Raw genomic sequence first — 23,159 nt, 5'->3', positions numbered from 1 at the left:
AGGAATACTGAATTGTACAAAAGCATCATCCTCAAGTTTTAAATTGTAGAGGAAATATTGAACTAGCTAGCAGTATTAAGACAGCCAATTTTTATTAAAGTTGAAAAGAAATCTGCATAGAAGTCCCTAGGCGTATTCTATAATTTTCATCTTCTATTTTTACTGAAAATAAGATCATTGCAAACACAGTAAAATTTTATAGAACAATTCAGATAAAGAAAATTTAAGTCATGAGCTACATTTATAAAATATTTCTAGTATGTGATAATAACCAAGTTTACTTTAAAAATAAAGTATATATTAGATTAGACACTTTTTTAAACTTCAAAAAACCTATTGGTTCGTTAGTATCATATTGGTTATTGCTAGCTGTTTCAGGACATTGACTGTCCTCTCACATTACTTAGAAAGATATTGGGTACCATCTGTTCTTGCAAGAGATTTAAGTATACATCTATTAGATATCATGCTATTTATTTAATTCAGTACCCACTTCCCATTGTTGTATCTTCTGAAAAAAAAGTCAATTTAATTACAAGGAATAAAGATAATCTCTTCTACCAGGCTGCCCTGTCATCATGAGAGCAGAGAGGGAACCTGTATAAAGTAGGTTACAGGCGTTAGGGAAGAGTAAAACTAACAGCACTTAACATTTAACAAAGATCTAACAAAAACAGAATATATGGCACTTAAAAAAAAAAAATTACTATAAGCCAAGTGCTTGTCTAAATCAATCTCAGCACATCTGTCTGATGTAGAGCGTAAACAGGATTAGAGTTGGATTTATCTGCTTGACGCTAATTGTACTCACAGTTTCTGCACATGTCCACTTTTTTTTTTCCCCAAATACAGCATGAAAAAAAGCCTGCCTGGATATATGAATTTCTAGGAAGTTTTACGTCCCTATTTATCCTCTCACTGATTTCAAGCAATGAGACTATCCTACATTTTTCCTATTTATGGTAGTCTAATCTCTTATTTAATAAAAAATTATGTCTAAATATACCACACTGAGATAAACCAAAGGGTGAGGGACTAATACACTCAAATACAGTTTAATTGTAAATAGCAAACCAAAATAAGTTAAGAGTGTTCAACTAGGCTTTAAACAAATACATTATCTCATGTGTACAGCAAAATTGATGAAAACATACACAAAGAAAAAAGCAGTACTATTGAAAAATAGAACCATTTGTAAAGAGAAGTGTGTTATTAAAATATAAACACCAACACTTCAACAACAAAACACTTATTGAACTGTTTTCACAGTCACATCTAGAAGTGGTATTTGAGGACTTAATTTCCATAACAAGTATCTGGAGTACACGGAAAACAGTAGAAGATACACATGAAACGTGACTGCATAATTCAAGTACAAGAATTGTACACGAAGGAAAATGTGTTATACTCCCTTTGTCACAAATTCTTCCTATGACCTTTGGCAAGACATCTAGCCGCACTTAACTACATTTAATAGATAAATCTCTTACACATTTTAAGCTCTCTGTCCCATTACACTCTCAAAGTTTACTTCATTAATAGTTGATTGTTATAGCTGAGTGCAATGTAACATAACAGAAATAATTAGAAATAAAAATCATCAAGACTATACCAAAGAAAATAGTGATCAACAGCAGTTATTATAGAACTGATTATAGATCATCCTACACTGTATGAACACTACTTTCAAAATAACCGTTCAGGATGTACAATAAAATATAACTGTATTAATAGAAAACCAAAAAGGAAATAAATAGAATCAAAAATGAAATTAGTTTTGACAATATGTCTACAAATTTAGGCTCAGGAATATTTAAAATTAATATGATAATGTCTAATGCATATAAAACAGCAACTATTAACTCATTAACTATTTAGCCCATTTTTCCCTTACTGTAGTCTGCAAAGAACAATAAGTAGCATGCAACTGATTCATAAAACCTCTACAGTCTTCAGCCACAACTTTGATTAAGAAGGACTGGCAATGAGAAATATAAAGGAGCAAGCATGATCATTCTCGCCAGAAGAGCTGAGAACCACTGTATAGCTCGTCAGGCTATTTAACATTAATTTAAAGATTCTAAACATGAGACAGAAAAGCTATTTTCAGAACATCTGAATTTTCAAGGTTTTTTTTATTTCAAAAAGACAGGTCATGTAACACCTTTGGCAAGATTTGGTGCTATGCCTCTTACTCTCTTCTGCAAGCACAGAAAGCAAAATTGCACTTTCTGCTTGCCAAGAGTATCAAATAGTAAGCTGAGAAGAAGAAGGTACAGCAAGGGCCAGGTTGGGGAGGGGCTGGTTTTTCTTTGAAGATTACCTTTACGCTACTCTAGTCCTTTTAAATGGTGTTGTAAGAGAAGCATAACACAACCAAGGCCCTAGTCTAGAAAAACGTTTCTCAGACTGTGTGTAATGACCTCCTCGGGAACCACAAGGAGTTCAGAAAGGACTACAAAGTACTGAAGAGATGCATCTTAGTTCCTCCAGAGCTGGAGAGTAAAAGCAGGGTGTAACTACTAACTTCATCTTTTAATGGCAGCTATTCACTTGCAGCAACAGCTGTATTCCTTCAGGGCAGAAAATTGAGCTTAAAAACATCTGACAGGAATACAACCAATTTTCATTCTCCTTCCCTAGAGAATCTGAGGGTAAAGTGATGTATTTTGCCAAGCCAATGCAATACCTTGTCGCTAATCCCTCTTCCAATACAGGCACCTACCCTCACTCACCTGCCATGACTGTGTAGTCCAGCCCTTTTCCTTATGCCTGGCACTCGGCAAAACCAAGCTGAGTCAATTCAACTCCCTAAAGTAATATAGATTGTCCACTTTATTTTTTTTTGTTTTGCTGGCTTAGTCTTCTGACAAGTTGTTTAATATAATCAGTTCAACACAAGTCCTACAAAACTAGAGATGCTTCAAAGTGATAAGAAAATACACAGCAGGGAAGAAGGAAGGACTGGGACTGTCTCCTTTCATCAGCAGGAAGTCAACGTGGTTTGAGCCAGTCTGCTGTGCATTTTCACTTCCAATTGCTAACTCCCCAAAGATCACACAAACACAGATCAGGAAGAGTCAGCAAGAACTGGGAAAGATGCACAATGGTTTGTCTTAATTTTTTAGAACTCTATTTACAGCTTATCAATTTAAAAAAATCATAAGTCTCAGAATAAAACTCCATTTTACAAACCTATAATGGCACATTAAGTTAGTTTTGCTGGATAGGAAGTTACACACCATTTTAATACAGCAGTAAAAGGCATTACTAAGAGAATGACATAAGAAGTCATCATATTTTAAACTACTACCATAGATAGCTATCTCTAAAAATAAGATTATTATGAAGAATAGTTGATATACTAAAAAAATAATGTGCTTGAACAAATCTGTACTTCAGGCTCCAATTTTTCAACTCAATCCCAGAAAAAAAACAAAACAAGACAAAACAAAAAACAACCAGTAATTTTCCAATGCAAATCCCAGATCATGGGATAAAGGCTTATATTAGATAACAGAAATTACTTTTTTTTTTTAATTATTTGTAATAATTACTAAACCAAGAAATAAAATGAAGACAAAATGTGATAAATACAACAATATAAAACTGGCTTTAGTGGTGTTGTGCAAGTTTCGATACATTCTACAAAAAGTGAAAAGTTTTTTCATTCTTTGCTCGGGGTATTTCTTGACAATTTTACTATATTCACAGCATGGGTAAACACATCTAAAACGGCAACCTCCTACCTTTCATCCTCCCCTCTTGTCTCTCTCCGTGTTTCAAATGGCTCTTTCCCCCAAGACCCCTTGGCCAGCTGATTCCAATCCTTGTTCTCCACCATATCTTTTAAAAACTAATCCTCATTCTTCTGAACATCCTCATCAAACTGAGAGGGCTGTTGCAGATACATGCCCCTGCAGATATGATGTGCCCAACATCATATCATCACAGCAACTGCAGGAAGAGCAGCTTCAGGGGACATTTGGTGTAGTCCTTGAAGTCCTGAGTTGGACCATACTCATGGACTTAAAATTTGGTTAAGTTTCACTACACCTTTAAAAGACGTCAATAGGCAAATTTCTGACAAAAAACAATCACTGCCAAACTGCCTAGTTCTGGCTGAACCAAAATTAAGGATGATGCTGGCAACTGGGAGAGCAAACATGGGAACAGTTGAATTAATCCCATACCATAAAGGCAGAGTTTAGTACAGTTCAGAGGTCGTCTTTGCTGGAGCTGACTCCCCCTGGAGAGGAGCCAGACCTGGGGACTTCCCCTCTGAGTGTGACCAGATCTCAGGAGTGACACTTGCACCCAGCATCCTGGGTCTCCATGATGCCCAGCAGGCCGTGGACAAGGCCCTTCTTGTAATGAGGCTCATTAGACATCTATCCATCAAGTTTTCATTAGTGTCTTGTTCCATCTCTGTTTTAGAGCAGTGAAGTACCTTGTTTATTAATTACAGGCTAACAGCAGAACTTCATCAGAAAACCATACCGAAACTGGTAGTTTGAAAAGAAGCCCAATAGCTTCTTGAATAAATACCTTCATGGAAAAGTGTGATTAAAGATCAGCACAAGGCCTAACACTGTTCCAGACAAGAAGCTTCACCTTAAGGAAGAGCTTCCCCTTCATTCTCCAACAAAGAATTTGCGGGTCATGATGAAATGAAAAATAACCCCCCTAACAAGAATATCTACTGGGAATAATGCTATACAGAACAACAATGCCGGCTGAAAGGAAGCAAGGCAGACAGTGAGTGATTCTGAACCTGAAGCATTTGAGAGGATGCATGCAGCAAAGACTTTGCTTTTTAATAGTTAACATTTTCACATTAACACCACACTAAGAAAGAGGTCACTGAAAATAAATGTACTATAGAAAGCTCTACATTTTATGTTAAGAGGATGGCCCACATACTGCCTAATTTCATAACATGATTGGAAAAGTAGCAGCAAACCTTTTAAGTGCCTGAAACTTTGGGGCTTTTCATGTAATAAGTGAAAGGAGTTACATAACAAACCTCAGAGTAACAACAGGGTAACAAACATCAATGATTTCCATCATTTTGTAAAACCTCTGCAAACACAAGCATCAGATTAAATGACTAGTCTTATACAGACCAACAATACAACCATCATGTAATAGAATTCATCTAAAGAGAGAGATTTCTGAAATAAAACAGAAGACTGGGATCTAATGGTTTACATGATTTAATACAATCAGGCTAGCAGAGCTGAAAGATACCAAAGAATCCTCAAAGAGGAAACTTGAGCTTAATTTTACATTCCTTCAAAAAAACCTCACACATCCACACTGTTTTGTACCTACTAATTTATGTCATAACCATGGCAATTACTTCTGTCATTTCAGAAAATAAGGGGAAGTGGGGAATCAAATAGCCTCTTATGGCCACAGGACATCACTGAGTTTGATTAACTACAAGTTAATAATTAGTTCTACTTGGACTCTTACTGGCACGAGATCGGCTTCAGCCTCAAATACAGATTTACAAACCATCCATACTGCTAAATATCAGTGTCTCAATTTCAGGGAACTTAACATGCCTTAAATATCTGAATTTTGGTCTTTTCTGGAAAAGATTTTCAAGCAAACATTTTCTTCAGAAAAAAGAACAGACACATCCCATTCTAAACACAGGACAATTTCCTTCCATAAGCTACTGGTAATTCACATATATTAGCAATTCATGCTTTTAGATATAGACGCATAGCTATCAGCTGCTAGATAAGCTCATCCATAAACTTCTCATTGATCAACAGCTATATGTTTGGCTTTATCCTCATTGATCTTTGGTCTATTTTTTTTTAGGAGCTTTCTTCATAAACTCAGTCATCCTTTGTATCATTCTATCTGCACCTTCTACACTAGCCCAAGGGTAAGAGATGGCAACAGCACCACCAGAGTCCTCTGACAAGCATAAAACCCTTCCCTCACCCCAACACTCAGTTGCCACACAGGAATAGGAAGAACGTAAGGTACACCACTTCGCCTGCAGGGATGAATTAATCCTATTTTGTTCATGTACACCACACTTGTAACAGACTTACAAGAAAAGCAACAAAAAACCCCACAGAATTTTGTTAGATGATCTTTACAATATACAAGGTCTTTTTCCCCTTCCTCTTAGGGGAACTGTTCGTATTTCTCTAACTTCGTAAAATATTTTGGCATATTAAAAATACACTTTATACTACATGATATGCATATAGTACAAAAATTACTTAGCACACAATGCAAAATTTAAGGTATGCTTAGTCAATTGTGTAGTATACAAATTAGCCTTTCATATAAAGAGAAAGCTTACAAAATGCAATACTCCAGAAGCTTTCTGGTGTTACAATTATTGTTATTATATGGAATTGACTACATTTGCAGTGATGCATAATCCTGTGACTGAGGAAATTACGTTCTCAGACTTTCATCAATTTTAAAATTTTGTTTGTAGCTTAACACTATGACAAAGCTCTCACAAAAGATTTGATACCAATATGATGTGACACAACTGAACCAAACCTTAATTTCACTCACAGTAAGAAATCACAGGATTAAGTAACACTGTGCAGTCTTTTAGAAAAGTTTATTGCTTCCAGATGGATGCAAGTTTCCTTTCAGTACTGATTGTATCTCCTGTACACAGGGTGCCAATGTTACTATAAATATAGACAAAAGCAGTTATAAAGATAAATTATTAAAATATTGACATAAACAGGCTCATACAATACTGCCTCTCTCCACAAAGTAAGGACAACTACATTAGAGTGATGTGTGTATCACAAATGTTCAATATAAAAACATGTACGCTGTTTTTAGAAATTACAGTCCGTATATGAACAAGCACAAATGTACAAGGTATCCATAAAATGACTCCTAATTCAAACTGCGTGCTCTTTGCCCCATGTTGTGTAGTGCCATGTGTTTCACTGCATGGTGCATACTACCAAGATGTCCACCTGTGCCCATGTATCTGCGCAGCAAGCTAAGTATATGCTTACTTCATCTAGCAGCAGAACTGTTGAATACACACTGCAATACGCTTACATTGAAATAAAACTAAAATTGTAAATAATAAATGTCTTTAAGCTAATTTAAATTTCAAACCATGTACATAAGACACTAATGTGTATCAACAGCTCTACAAAATACTTTCCAGAAAAAAAAATTCTGGGGAATATCTGATTAGACTATAAAAAAATTTTATATAATGCAATTTTGGAAATCAAAATACACTCAAAAATTATCAGGTAAAGCCAGTACTTTGAGTTGTTTTAATATTTTATGTTGTTATACAGTTCAGGAATGGTAGTGAGTCATTTAAAACACACTATTTGAAATTTTCATGAGATTCTCAAAAATCGAAAGATCTCCATCTTGGTTTTGATTTGTGTAATAACCAGTGCATAAAGTAGAATAAGTTAATGCATTTTAAAGAACATGCAGAATCCATAAAATGCTTTGTGAATAAAATTTCAGCATTAAGTACCATGAAATTCAAAATTAACTATCAGCATAAAAATAACTTTCACTTTCACATCAAACTACATTAGTATACTAAGTTACATACAGAAACCTACGTATTTTCTGACAGGCATATCAACTGCTTCAAAACAGAGCCACTAGTCAAAAAAACACCAACAAAAAACCCACCTCAAAATTTTCCATGATGTATGCTTTGCATCCTTGCGTGCACCAATAGCTTCAAACAAGCAGTCTCCTATCTATTTTAAGCAAATTCCTTGACATCTCCTGTCTACTCGTCTTAACTCCACTATGGTAACTGTAGCTACACACCACATTTACACATCTATTCCTAATTGCAGTCTATTCCTAATCCTAGTACTAAAAAGTACTAAAATCAAACAGAAAGACTACTGATTGACATATCAAAAAAAACAATTTCAGATGAGTTTTCACTGTTGGAGAAACACGTGTTAGATGACAAAGATACAATTCAAACCTCTCATAATACATATGAATTTTTACTCCCCCAAACTTTTAAATGCTAGCATTACACCAAATGGACACATATGTACAGGGATTACCACTATGAGGTTGAAGTAAGTATCTTACTTGCAGATCCAAGGAATTTTGCTCACAGCATAAAGATCCTGCATATGGTTGCAGCATCAGAGAGCAATTCATATTCAAAGCACCCATACAGCAACTAACAGAGATGCATCTTCAGACTCTCCAACAGGCACTTGCACAGTATGTGCATTATTGTTACTATTCTATCTAAATTTTCCTCTATCACAATATTAAACTTACCTTGCTCATTTAAAAGTAAATTTAACAAATCTGAGTTTCTACACATATCCAGCCACACATTACAAACCAAACAATAATCTTTGACTTAGCCTTAAAGTGAACCAGTGCAATCATCACCTGTGTTCAAGAATTAATTACTGTAGATACCTTGGCACACACCTTTATGCTGTTGACATAACAAATGGATGTTTTACATTGAGGGTTGTCTTCTACCCTGTGAACATCAGAAATCTTCTGAAAGAGATTTATGGAAAAATACCAGCTAAGCATATTGAAGCTGCACTTTTCCCTAATCTTGAGGTTGGTGAAACTAATTACTCTCCTGGAATGGTTTGTAATTGTTTCAGACTCACACCCTATACAAGTTTAGCTGTGGTATTTGGAATTTAACTTCCCTTCTCCACAATAAAAATAAAAAAAACCCCAAGACTAGAGTAATTATAAACATACGTACAAGCAATATTTTCAAGGCACTTATGGCTAAGAAATATAGGTTTACTATACAGTCTGCTACTGTATTATAATTCTTAACAACATTTAATAAAACCAACCTCTTGATATTTTGTCAGACAAAGAACACACATTCTTTAAACTGTATTGATCCATCAATAAAAATAAGTACCTTGCAAATGGAAGGCTAGGCAAACTGAAGTTCAAATTCTACCAAGAAAGCTTGCTTAGTAGTGCAAATACAGATGGAGTTACAGACTAGTGATGTGTGTGCTTTTACATAAAGTATCATTTAAATATAATTTAACTGGTTTCTGGTACGTAAGACCAGCAATACCAGGTCAGAGCAAAAGTCCATCTGTCCCAGTATCTTATGTCAAACCATAGGCCATAAGCAGATGCTAAGAGAAGAGAAGGAATAAAGCAAGCATTTACTCTATTTTGCACTAATACTTTTCCACTCCCCACCTGTTTTCATTTGGGACACCCTGAAATTCCTGCGATTTCTACACATTTAACAGCACTCAAATGAGGCCTTCCATCTCCAGCTGAATCCACAAAATCTTTTAGCATTAACAATATTCTTTGGCAGTAAGTTTTGCAGTTCTTTTACTTGCTGTATGATTATTCCTTTTTTTTTTTTGAGCCTGGTTATTCTTAGCCTTATTAGATGCACCATATTTCTTATGTTGGAAGACAGAAAGCCATTGCCATCTACTCTCTCCAGGCCCCATCTCAACTGCCTCCCTTTCAGACCAAAAAGGGCCGGCCTAGTTCATCACTCTCATCCAGGAGCCATTCCTTACCATTAATCATTGTCACCCCCTGAGCCTTCTCCAGTCCCACATCATCTTTGTTGAGAACACGAGAACTGCACAGTGTTCAAGATGTGGTTAAACAACGGTGGGTTTATAGAGCATACAAATATCTGGTTTAGTCTCTATTTATGTTCTAATGATCCTTAACATAATAATCCTAACAACTGTTTAAGTGACAGACGTTTTCCACATAATAAACCTATGATCCTATACATTAGGAATGGTCTAGCTACAGCTTCTTATCTTGATCCCAAGCGGATGGCATTCTAATAAGAGATCAATACATTACACTATGCTTAATTATATGAACTCTTGGACTCACTGTCCCATTGCCTAGTCAAATCTGTAAAATGGCCATGTCTCTGAAGCTGTGCTGTAGGACATAACTGACAATCTCAAAATGATTTTCCACTTCAATTTTAACAGTTTCCAAATGAACAAATTCAGCATTTCTGCTTTTCTGTGTTTATCCCATGCCATTTTTTCTCTTCCATACTCCTTCCAGACCACATTGTTAATATACCAAAGGCACTATAAACTTTTCAGGCAGCATTCACTCCATGAATTAGACAAAGAAAGCAAACATTAGAAACATAAAACAAAGAGAAACATATTTAAGAACAACTTACTTTTTACTGTAAGTTCATTTTATTAGTCTGCTCCTGCATACAAACTAATATTGCTAAACTGTTAAACTTGCAAATGCAAAAAGCAGTAGCTGCTTTAAGCAAGACAAACAGGCATATATGTATAAATTATATTGTAAGTTCAGTACTGAATTTCTGTGTGCATGTTCCACAAATGGTTTCCATAAAACAAGTGAGACCTAGGGACGGAATTTCAAAAACACCACCTGCTTGTTTCCGTCATATTTTAAATAATTAACTCCTCAACAAATGTAAATGCAAAAAAAAGCCTTTTTATTTCATTTTCATTTGTACTACAGTAAAGAAAAAAAAAAAGAAAACTACAAACCTTTACCAGGCACTCTTTTCTTCTGCTAAGCATTGTTTTCTAAAGCAACCGTAGTTATTACTACTCCTCCATCACAAAAGATCTACGGAATGGAGAAGGATCTGGAGGATATTCTTAGTTTAATCACAGCCTTGTTTAATGAGTGTGTTGCAGTCAAGCGACCAAGAAAGATTACATTTCACATGAAATATTCAGAAGCATTCTTTTTCCTTTAATAAAAATAATACCAAGTTAAAAATAGACATCTGTAGACAATCTTCTCCCAATTATTGTAACTTATCAATATATTTAGGTTTACCCTGGAATGTGTCAACTGCAGAATTTACTAAATGAAACCACAAATCTGTTCAAAGTTTGACATCGAAATGAGTTACCACCATCTATAGCCATCTACCTGTTAGTGTATTATTCACTGGTGCTATGATAATTTTGATCCCTAACTAATGACCTCACCCCGAGTTACACTATGTAGATGTGACAGAGCAGGCCTTTGGGAAGTCCAAAACCATCCAAGTATGAAATCTTTCAGTACCTTTCTTGACAGAGCTGTTTGACGAGTCTCCAAAAGGCCCTGCAACAGACAGTGTACCAGGGAGAGGATTGGGACAGGAGCAATCTCATTTTCAACCATCTTCAGAACAGTCAACAGATCAGCCAGGCAAAGATGTGCTGTTTTCACACAGAAAGCCAGCAAGTTATCTTGAAATTCTTCCTAATTACTTTTAGCAATGTATTTACAAGAATTTTCACTTAAGTTAGAATAACATAGACCTTTTTTTTAAAAGCCATTTTCCTACAACATTATTTTTAAGTGAGAATACTTATTCTATTTCTACTATACTGTACTAAAACACTACAGAAAAATATAAATACAAAGATGATTTTTAAATATCTGTCAAATAGGGGGTTTTAATAGAATGATGAGCATTTAATTACTCAAATTCAGAACAGTATCTGCAAAACAGCATTATATTTAGTCATAAGCACTTATTGTTGTTACCCTTAACTTGATCATTTGTATGTCAAATTTTGTTTTTCCAAGACTGTCTGCACTGTGTAAAGATCTGTTTCCAGGATACGTATAATTGTGCAGTACATAACATCTGTTGCTTTGCATTTTCTGAGCTTTGCAAAGCATACTTTCCTATATTCACTTGAGTGTATGGACTGACAGAAGAGATATATTGTCACAATTCAAATAAACCGACAACTACGGCAACTACTCTGTACTGAAAAGCATCTAAGTAACTACCATCTTACATAGCCTAAATAGACAAAAGCCAGGAAATTCAGAGTTCAGCATTGAATTCTGGTCATGAACTGACCATTTTCTTAAAATTGCAACACACAGGCAAGAAACAGCCACATGCCAGATTAGAGAACTGTGAGGTAAACCAAGTTACTGTACATTTTTTTGTCAGAGATTTAATATATTCCTACATCTACAACTAAACAAGAAGCCAGGGGAGGGAGGAAGTTGCACCAGATCTTATCTTTCATCAAATCCCTTACAGAAAGGCTACCATACATCAAGGCTCACATGAAAATTCAGACCTACAGTTTTTGGTTTTTTTAAAACACCTTTTATCATCTTTTTTTTTTTCTTTTAAACAAACATATTTATCTGTGTCTGTTACAACCGACAGACCATGAGAGAAAACAGCAGCTTCCATACTACTAGTAAGGAAAACTAATCGTTCCTTGTAAAATAAAGCCAATAGTGGGCCTGGAAAGTAATTTTTAATTCTTATACAAGTTATCCTGGGATCATTTGAATAATTTGTGATCTACTCTGGTTTCTGAGCTCCAATTTTACAAAAATCAAGCGTTGTGGCTTACAATCATTCTACATGTTCTGGCTTACAATCATATTTACAAAACTTCCAAATTAAGTGTGGTTTGAAGCATTTTCTTGGTTTTGCAACTTAAGGGCTTATGTATTTATTGCATCAGTCTCAAAGTTGCTAAGAGCTATGTTGTCATTGACAGATATACACAAAGAGCTCGACATGAGTTCTGTGTTTTTGTTTTCTTTAATCTCTAACATTCATGAAATAACATTCAATATTTGGCAATTACAATAGACACTATGCTGAAATATTTTACAATATTCAGCTAGGATGACAAACGTAAATCTCACACAAAAAAATTTCTTTTAATCAAATACCCACCCATCAAAGAATAAACTGAGGATATTCTTCAATTTTAAAAAGAAACAAACTAGGAAAATTTGGGGAAGGAATACATTCAGAAACAGCCTCTCAGTCTCTACATAAGCATTTTTAAACACTCCCACTTACGAGCATGATAAAGATACAAATACAGCTCAAGGCTTCAAACAAATGCGCTCATCTCTGAGCACCAAACTCATTCCCAAAGATAAACTCAGCTAATATTATTCTACACTATAAACAAGCCACTCCTGGTAACTGTACCTAAATAATGGAGATTGGGATGTTGTCTGAAACACAGCTTATTGATTCTTCTTTGGAGAAGAGCTGGTAATACTGCTAGTTCTAGTATCACAAAACTTCCAGGTTTGTGGGACATTTCTTGTTGCTCCACTGAATTTACTTTGGGGAGGTGGGGGTGGGTATGACTCCATGAGGAAACGCAACAGGAAAACAGATACCTTGAGACCTTACAGGAAGTAAAACGTTCTCATTCAATAGTGTATTTTTAATCTGCATACTTTGATAATAACGAAATACCTGTTCATAAAGAAATTTAGGTTCAACCAAGAAAGCCACAAATGCATTTTAAATTAATTAACTAATTTTTTTTCCTTTAGCAGCATTGTCACTGAAAAACATTAAGTCAATTACTTTTCACTTCAAAATCACCTTTGGAATTAATACAGTTTGGAGTAGAAATGTATAACTAGGTGACAACGCATATCAATAAATGAAGCTAAAGAAATACCGGAAGCCTAATTATTTTTCCAAAATATTAAGTCTCATGCATGCTTAAATACACATTTAACTTTTAAAACCATGAACAGTATTATGTGAAAGTAACTACTATCTCTATACAAGCATACATCATATGTTGGGAAAAAAAAATAATTAGCCACTTTTCCAAATTACAAAAAATCAACACACCATTTTTTCCTGCAGACAGCCACAGCAACAGTTTGATAGTAAAATCTGAAGTCCTACAAAAAGGATTTCTAAGCTCAGCCAGAGTACAGAAATAGGAAATACCAATGTCTTCAACTCTTCATCATAACTACATAAAATCCAGTTACCCACATAACATCTACATGAGAAAGAGAGATTATTATACGTCCTGATAATTCATCCAAAAGGAGGAGTTTCCAACATGCTAAGAACACATTTTTGGTTGCATTTACAGGGTCATGACTTCCCTGCCAGTTGCAGTACCCCATGCACAACTGAATTTCAGTTGTGCTTGCATTTTCACTTTTTCAGCTACATTTGAAGATGTGATCCTAAACTGGTATCACTGTCCAAAGGATATTATCTGCACTTCAAACTAAAGGGGGAAGGGTTCCCTAAACGGCAAGAGGGGAGTTCCAAAACTTCTTCCCTAGTGAAATAGTTTGAGAAATACCATCCTTACACTTAGTCTGCAGACGCAAGTATTTTTGAGACCACCTAAACAGTTAGAAGGAGGAAGTTCCAGTCACTTATTTCAAGTTAGCCACTTTAAAAAAAAAAAAAAAAATCATTAAATGGTATTTTAAAAGGTTAATTTATTAACTTTACAGTTGCACTCAACTCCATAGTATGTCAGAGAATGGTGAAACACAATTAACTCAAAAAATTGACAGCTAATGTCTATGAGACAGGAATCAATTTAGAAAGGATCTTAGTATAATGCAATTCTATAGCAGTCCCGGTAGTAAATGACAAAAAGGTCAAATTTTGAAAGGAAACAGCAGATACCACCACAAAACTAGCAGATGTTCCTAAAGGATCATCTGTACAAAAACATAAGCATATGTGAGAGAAATCCAACACTATCACGAAATCAGTTGGTGTCTAACATAATAGCAGTTCCTTATGGCAATATGGTAATACATGTATCAGATACTCAACACATTATGGTTTTTTGTCTGCACATACTGTTACAACATAAGTCATAAAAACCAGGACCACTGATTTCCTTGAAAGGAAAACATCAGTTCCATGACCCACTAATGTTAAGGTACACAAAGACTACTCAATTCTTCAGGTTTATGTTCTCAGATTTTCAGCCACGTAGACTTTTTCATAAATTGTCTAAGAAGGATAAAAATATTTTGAGAGTACTACGTGTATTGAAGTAAAAACTTCCTTCTAAAGGCAGTGCATAATATAGTTGGATATACCTAAATGAAACAGCAAACAAAAAGGGATTCCTTCTATCCAATACCTATTTGTTTGGGTTTTGCGTAATTGCAACATGTATTATTTACCTGCTGATTTTGTAACATACATAGTTAACAAATAAGATATCTACAATGAAAGGAAAATTGTTTATATAAGTTTTGTTTATTTTGACTGCAACAAGAGCAGATGACAGACTTCCCTGCTTTATTTTTATTTCTATTTTGTAACTGTAAAATATAGAAATGCCTTAATCTGAGCATGTCTTTTGCCAAGATACAAAATAAGAAAATGCAAAAGAACATCGTATACTGAATTCTAACCCATTTATTACCATGAACAGTTACAACTATGGAAGCAAGCTTATATGGATTTACCATAGCAGAAGACCCCATTAGGCACCACGATCCCCACAAGTATCCCACACAAGGTGCTACAGAACCACATCCTGCACGCAGTCCAAGGAGAGAAACAGCCACAGGCAAAGAAAGTAGACAGCAGTCTCAGACTCTGAGTGGCCAAGCTGTTCATCAGATTTTGTATTTGTTTCCTGTAGACATTACCAAAAAAAAAAAAAAAAAAAAAAAAAAAGGAAAGGATTTTCTAAATGTAAGAGATTGTCTGAAAGAAACCACACATTTTCCAATAAACTACACTCGAAAGTCAAGATAAGTTGGCAGCATTTGATGCAACAGAAAAGACGTAAAGGTGCATGATAGAGGGATACAAATTCCAGGATGATATGGTAAAATGACAACCAAGAAAAGATTACAACAGCATCTAGAATATGAAAAAGGGGTAAAAAAAAAATAGTGTTTCTCAAAGGCTGAAGAACAGGACAATTCAGAAACTGAGATACAAGATTCATGCTTAGATAAGGGATTTGACTGCATACTGGGTTTAATGATTTACAAAGAACATTAATTTACACTGAGGAGGGGACTCTTAGCCCTATAGCAATATCATGGACATGAAAATGTTCAAAGATTGGTTAGTATATCGATTTTTTTTAATATACACTTTTGGATTCTTTCCATCATGCTATATAAGCAAGACCGTCCATTTACTCTTGCACACCTTTGCATAGAAAGCATAGTCAACAGAGTTGGCAATTATTCTATGAACAGGAAAATTATGGAAGTTTGATAACTTTTTTTTAACAACTTGCATCCTACCTCTCTTTACCTCACCACCTTATTATGTCTCCTCTGACTTTCCAGTGATTTCCTTAGCCTGTATCACGCATACCTCACGCCCTATAGCATCACCCTGCATGTGTTCCTATCTGCCCAGCAACAGCTTCAGTTTCCCTTCCGTTCACTAATATCCCTCTCCACAGTACCCACAAATCCCTCCCACGCCCACGTGGCACTTCACCAAAACCCTTACACTCCCTTAATATGTCAGCTCACCCCCACCACAGTATTCCTGATTGCTCCTTGATTCCAACCTATCTTTCTTCAATTGGCCTGCTCAGCAGCCAAAAAACAGCACCAGCTACGTCTGGCTTGTTACTCGTGTGCCAACTGCCTGATGATGCATAATATGCCAAGCACCCAGCCAGCCACCGTCCCTTTCTCGCCAGGCAGGCGGAGGAGATGAATAAAGCAGAACATCGCCTTATCCATAATAACAGTACATGGCAAGGCCTAATTATTACATAGTGCAACAGGAGAAACGAAGGAAAAAAAAAAAAAAACCAACCACAAAAACAAAACCCGTCACCTTTAGGCAAGTCTAAAACTTGCCGTTTTATGGCCTACAACAGCTTTAAGATAACACAAACCACATCATCACCAATAGAAATAATTTTGCATTAAAAAGAAAAGGCCATGAAGAAGAGTTATTACTTTGTGTGGAAGCTAAATAAATCCTGTTATTTCAAATCATGTAGCAGCAGAATCCAACTCACTAACACATGCGCAGCTTAACATGTATGTGAACCCAAACACACACAATACAGTTTGCAAGACCTATCAGAGAAACTTATTTTCTGGAACAAAGATTTAAATATCTGATCGCTCTCTTCGGAGGTAGGGAATTAAGGTACATAGAAAAGCCACTATTAGACACCCATGGTATGTTAATCCCTTTCAACATAAGCAGAGAAGTGCATAAACATGTGAAATACAAGAAAAACACCAGAAAGCATGAAACAATGTAAATTGTTCCATAAACACATAGCCATGAATTGATCTGCTGCTAAAGGATAAAAGACACACAGAGAATCAAGACACTGTGTCTAGAAGTCACCTGAAATAAAGAACAAATTTTAAGAGACCTTTAATTAGTATACCCCATTTCCTTAAATATTTTTAATTTTTCACAAAAAAGTTGTAAATTAATAAATTCTTTCGCAGTTTCATGCAGCATTTATCTAAAAGACATTAATTTTATGAACTTCCTTGAAAAAGGTTTAAGAGTGTCTTACAAGTTCAGACACCATGGGATTGTTTAAAACTGCATGCTTTTTTCCTCCAATTTACATCTTAAAACCATATATTAATGTGATACATGTACATCTCTCTCTCAGTTACACTTCATATTATTTATTTTTATGTCTCTTCCTTAAAAATAGTTTTCCTGTTTGGACAATAGATAAGCCACTTGGAGAAATTATGTTCTCTACATGTCAGAAGTAGAATCAAAAGCTTTGAATTTGACCAACGTGGAACTTCAGTAATTCACATTTTGTAACAGCCAGTTCCCATTTCCATTATTCCTGACTGACCAATAGACTGACAGATGTCTTACTTCAGAGATCCCAAACAGACTATTGGTATCTATTTCAGCCACATCTGTTCCTAAATAGCCTTGGCAGCAGGCCACTATGCACTCGGAATTAATTTTAAGTCCTTTATTGCTAACTCTTTCACTGTTGCAATACATCAGTGATTTTTTTCCTTATTGCTGCGCTTATATAGAATATTTATATATCTACATTTTAGAATAATATCAACAAGAACTATAGTATACTATACATAAGAATAGGATACTTAAACACCATATTGATCTTTTTTACTTCATTACAAAAATATCTATTCAATAATACATTAACCCTTGGATTGCTCCAGAGATCTTACTTTCTTATCGGTGAATTAATTTAGAATATTATGTTCAATTACTTATATTAAAAAAGCAAGTGTTATCCAAATTATTAATATTATTATCCAAATACGCAGTCCAGCCTACATGCTGTCAGTCTGAGAGAACAACTTCACATACCCTTCAGTCAAGTACACTACACACACAAGAAACTACACTTATGAAGTTTTTCATAATGATTAAAAGCCTCCGGACTTCACATACCAGTAAAACACCGAGTGAGTGCCAGTCTTGTTCCATTTCCTATCTGACAGAAATCTGCTGAAAAACTGCAATTGTTGTAAATTGGGAAATTCTGTGGCAATCTTTAAAAAGATGCTGAAGGCTTTAAAGAAATACCAGGATTAAAGTTCTCATTCAACAGCAAAAAACAAGCCATATTGGAAAAACAGCATAAAGAAGATCGAATTGACACTGTTTGTACTGAAACGGTTCTAAAATACAAATGATTCCCACATCCACTGCTGCTAATCCCCTACATTTCATTAGCTTTTAAACTTTAGCCACACCAAAAAAAAATTCTGCTCTGAGCATTTGTTCTTAAATGTAAATAATTATTTTTTTCCACCATTCAGTCATTCTTATTATCTCCTGGGAACTTCCAAGAACCACATCTAATATTCAAATCTGTACTTAAGATAGCTTGCTCTGCTATGGTTTTGAAGCAGCATAAAAAACGAGAAGCTCTAAAGTTTGGGGCTGGATTATTAATACAGAGAGAGAAGTCTTGTTTTTTCTTTATTTCCGTGATTATATTTATAGCATAGAAAAGCCACATAGAAAGAAGCTACAGAAAAAACTAGTAACTACCGACTGAGCTCCACTTCTCATTGCAACACCCACTGCATTGTTAAAAGCAAGCAACCAGCTATGGGTCAGAGGGCATCTGGCTCCGGTGAGAAGAAAAAGCTCAGCCGAGCTGCACACCCAGGCTGTAATTGCAGCGTTTCGGAGAGGGCAGCCAAGCCTTGCCTCGCACTGCCCCCATTCCCACTTGACACATTCACTCCCTCAGGCTCCACATCCAGTTGCCTGCCCAGGCCTTACTTTTGCCCAAAGCTTTGTTATAATAAAGAGCACACAAAATTCATAATGGGTCATGCTTCTTTGAGAGGGGAGAAGAGGTTGCTGGGGAGCTTACTATAAGGTCTGGAGAGTGAACAACAAAGGAAGCCATCAAAAATCCTCAGCCAGCACAGGTAGCCAAAAACCTCTAGGAGACAGAAGCTGCAGAAATCAAAGAGAGAGTAAAGAAGGAAGTCTGCCTGATAATCACACTGCCAAAAGCTCCATAGAAACAGTGCAATGGGACAGAACTATGCATACACGAGCGTGACATGATCAAGCCCAGGCACAGTAGATGTTACCTGCTTGGGAACTTTAAGCTGGAGCTTTGAGTTCTACTTAGAAGCTGAAGGAGCCAAGGCTGCATGAGATACCACATGTAAGAACATATGATGGGAACTGCAGAACTGCAGATGACAAATGACGACTTCAGCAAGACAGGAATACTTTTGGGGAACTGTTGGGGAGGGCAGGTTAGGAAAAAGGGGAGAAAGTGACTACCTGGTAGTTCTCTGACTTGACAGACTGGAATGACTGCCATGGAAGAAAGGTATTTTCCTAAAATAGAAAGAATTACTACATACAAGTCCAAGCAGGAGACATTTAGCATCGCTGGCAACGTGCGAAGACCTGACCTCTTAGAGCCTAAGGCAAACTACGTTATGAAGCTTTTGGTTTGGAGAAAGTATGCTTAAGCCAAGCCGCAGTGGAACAGACTTGTCCAGACAGCCATTGACCATCTCCTGTACCTACTGACAGCTTGACCCGAGCACTGCACTGCTGTACTTCCGTTACACCAAATGAAACTGTAACACAGACAGCTCCTCCCAGCACCAGTACAGGTCCCATACTTGCAACACCCCAAGGTAATTGCTACTGGGATCCAAGAATGCAGGAGAGAAAAAACATTCAAGCTCCAAAATCCGTATTTGACCTCTGCAGCTGCAGAGGTAAAACCATCCTGACCTACTGTATCCAAGATGGAAGGAAAAACAGACAAGACTTCTGTTGGATTCATCCCTGTGAGGGAAACAAGCCATACACAGTGAAATTGTCAGCTCCTACTCAGCTCATCTGCAGTCACAGGCAGGCACATGTAGAGCCACACTGGCCCAGGACAGAGTCACAAGTATTCTTCTGAATGCTGCTCAGGTAGACCGTTGTGTTCCCATCACAATGTGGCCAGAAGGATAGAAGGGTCTCAGAAACAACCTAATAATTTTCCTTTTAAGATTATTTCATTCTCAAAGAGAGCCTGGAACAGCCCTGGAACAGCCACAGATGACATAGTGATGGCATCTATACCAACAGAGGAACTGAAAATCCCTTTATCTTCAACATTTAAGAATTTGGAAATCCTATAGTAAAAACTCATAGCCTACCACAGACTTCAGGAAAAACCCAGCATTTGGAAGACACCACTGCCTTTTCCACTGAAGCCAGTAAAGAAGTAGGACATTAAGAGCTCAGAAACCAAAACATTCAGCAGCTCGATGCTACATAGTACAAAACCAAATTGTCAGAGACAAAGAAGTATCGGCACATATTTAATATATGTGCAGTAAAAGCCCAAATCCTGATATAATTGACACCACTTCATCAGTGCTGCTTTCCATAAGACTCCTGAAGTTTTCCCATCTGCAATATGCCTGACTTTAAGCACTGTGTACTTTATTACCTCGCAGGAACTAAGACAGAAAAGCTCCCGATGTCTGTATGAGTAAACTAAGGATGAAAAGATCTTACACAAAGTAGCAACTTGGGGGGGGGTAGATTATTCCTAGGGAAAAAAAAAAAAAGAAACCAGAATATATTCCCATCCCTGGAAGCATGGAGCAATACATACCGAAATTCATTCTTCCTGTCTGTACCTTAAAATCCTTCACTTGTGACAATTAAAAGACAATCATGGACCCTAGTTCCTGATATATAGCGATTCAAGCTACTTTAAAGTAGCCAGAACATAAAGTGGCAATCAAATTAGAGCACTGCACACAGAACTAAATAATTAATAAATCACACTTCACATCACATAGAGAGACCTGTAGTTAATCCCAAAAGGGAAGGAAGAGAGGCTACAGCATTGTGTAACAGGATTACTAAGGCACCCAGACTGGCTCCACAAGAGGAAGGACTGTACGCACATCAGCGCAGCCATCATCAGAATTCAACAGTCCTCCTGAAAAGCAGGTATCTAGGTCCGAGCACAACACTTGCATTAACACGGTTACGCTATTCAGAGGATAAGAGTCAGTAGCTGTGCATGGCACCATATTAGTTGATTTCAGTAGCTCTGGTATCCCAACACAGTTACGTGAAATGAAGCGTAACAACTTCAGCTGTGAGCATCTGAGTATTTCTCTGCAGCAGCAGCACTGGAATCACAGGCTTCCACACCACTCTCGAGCCTCTGCAGCATACAGACTACCTTGAAGAGGAACAGAAAAACTGGTATGTGGAAGAAACTTTGTTTCTCTGTATGCTGAGTTTATGGCTGTTGGATTTTACCCATATGAAGTTTTAAGTTCTGTCCAAAATAATACTAAAATAAACCTGGTATTTTAGGCCTGGACAAGCTAACCGTGCCATACCACAAGGCAACTACGTTGTCTGGAAACTGCATTCCTGAACGCAACTTTGATTTCTCCTTCATGTAAGCACTGGGAGGTCACTGCAGTGAACAAGCACTTTTAAGAGTGCATATGTAGTTTTGAAAGTAAGTTTATGTTTTCACAGTTTCTAGGAGAAAAAAGACTATTTGGAGAAGTTTAAGGAGCATTCCCTTTCTTCTAAAACTTTTGTGTAGAATTTTTCTCACTTGACCAAATCCTTTATAACAGCACTTTCTCACAGCATGTTGCTTTATTGGAAAAGCGCGGAGCAAGGACAACCTGCCACAGAAGCCTCATCACAAGACTCAGGCACATCTCACAAAACCATACCCACCTACACGTGCTCTAGTTTATGTACCTGTCAAAGAGAGTAGGCCGAGAAAGGCTGATGCAGCAGAAACAAAATCAAATCCTCTTACTGTTCTGCCTGGGGCTAAGAAGCCATAAAAACGCCATCTCTTACATTTCGTCCTTTTCATATCACCCGCCAAGAAGAGTTGGTTCAGATACAAGACGCTCATTGCGTTATGAACAATTTCTTTTTTGTTGTTTTTTTAATCACCAGCGTAACCTTGCAGGGAAGAGACGTGCCTGACACCACTGACTTTAACTAGTTTACCGTAATCCCGTTTTAAGGCGACTCCCCATCGCCCTGTCCGGGGAGGCGCCAGCGGCAGCTCGCCTTTCCCTCGCAGCGCCGCGGGAAGGCCAGCTCGCCCCGGGCGGTCCCGCGGTGCCGCCGCCCGCTCCCGGAGGCGGCCTAGGCCTGAGCCGGCCCCCGCGCCCCGGCGGCCACCCCCTGCCCGGCCCCGCCCGGTCCCACCTGTGGGGCTCTCGGGCAGGATGGGGCTCCAGCGGAGCCGCCGGGCGCTCAGCACCACGTCGCAGCTCCTCTTGCTGATCTCGAAGATGCCCCTGAGGAGCGGCTCCTCTCCCGCCTCGGCCGGCGGGGCCGCCGCCGCCGCCAGCGGGGCCACCCGCCGCCGCCTCTCCTCGGGCGCCGCCGCTGAGGAGCGAGCGCGAGCGGCGCCAACGGCCACCGCCTGCGCGCGCGGCTCCCGCGGGGGGCGGCCGCCGGCCGGGCCCTCGGGCCAGGCCCGTCTCTGCGGGCGGAGGAAGGGAGCCGCGGCGCCCAGCATGGCGGCGGCACCGCCGCCCCGCGCGACCGGCCGCCCGCCCGCCCGCGGCGTCCCGGCTGCTGCCAAGGCAGCGCCCGCCCCGCCCCGCGGGCGGGGCCGCGGCCGCCCAGGGGCCGGCGGGAGGGCGCCCGTCCCGGGCCGGGAGCCGTGTCCTCGCCCGGCACCGCCCGTCCCCTCACGGGCAGGGGTGCATAGGAGCGGTCAGGCTGTCGGGGGCCGCGCTGAGCCCCTCCTGGGGGGAGCGCTTCGCTGCCGTCAGCGGGGCAGGACGCCGCCGGGTCGGCTGAAACTGGGCCGAGCGCAGGCTGGCACCGCGGCACTGCTGCTGCCGCCCGCTGAGGCTTCCCCTGCTGCCCAGCCTGCGCTGGGTAC

General features: G+C 38.2%; 1 protein-coding gene across 1 annotated transcript in view; it reads right to left on the bottom strand.

Annotated features, from left to right (window-relative positions):
* Nucleotides 1–22,787, bottom strand: part of CERKL (ceramide kinase like) — a 60,781-nt gene extending 37,994 nt beyond the window's left edge. The window contains exon 1 of the mRNA XM_050899994.1: nt 22,472–22,787. Within this exon, the coding sequence (XP_050755951.1) occupies nt 22,472–22,787 (316 nt within the window). The remainder of the gene's footprint in view (nt 1–22,471) is intronic.
* Between the last annotated feature and the right edge of the window lie 372 nt (nt 22,788–23,159).

The sequence above is a fragment of the Gymnogyps californianus genome, chromosome 7 (assembly GCF_018139145.2).
Source record: "Gymnogyps californianus isolate 813 chromosome 7, ASM1813914v2, whole genome shotgun sequence".
In the NCBI taxonomy this organism is placed as follows: domain Eukaryota; kingdom Metazoa; phylum Chordata; class Aves; order Accipitriformes; family Cathartidae; genus Gymnogyps; species Gymnogyps californianus.
Note: the sequence above shows the minus strand (reverse complement) of the source record. Positions and strands in the feature narration are given on the sequence as shown.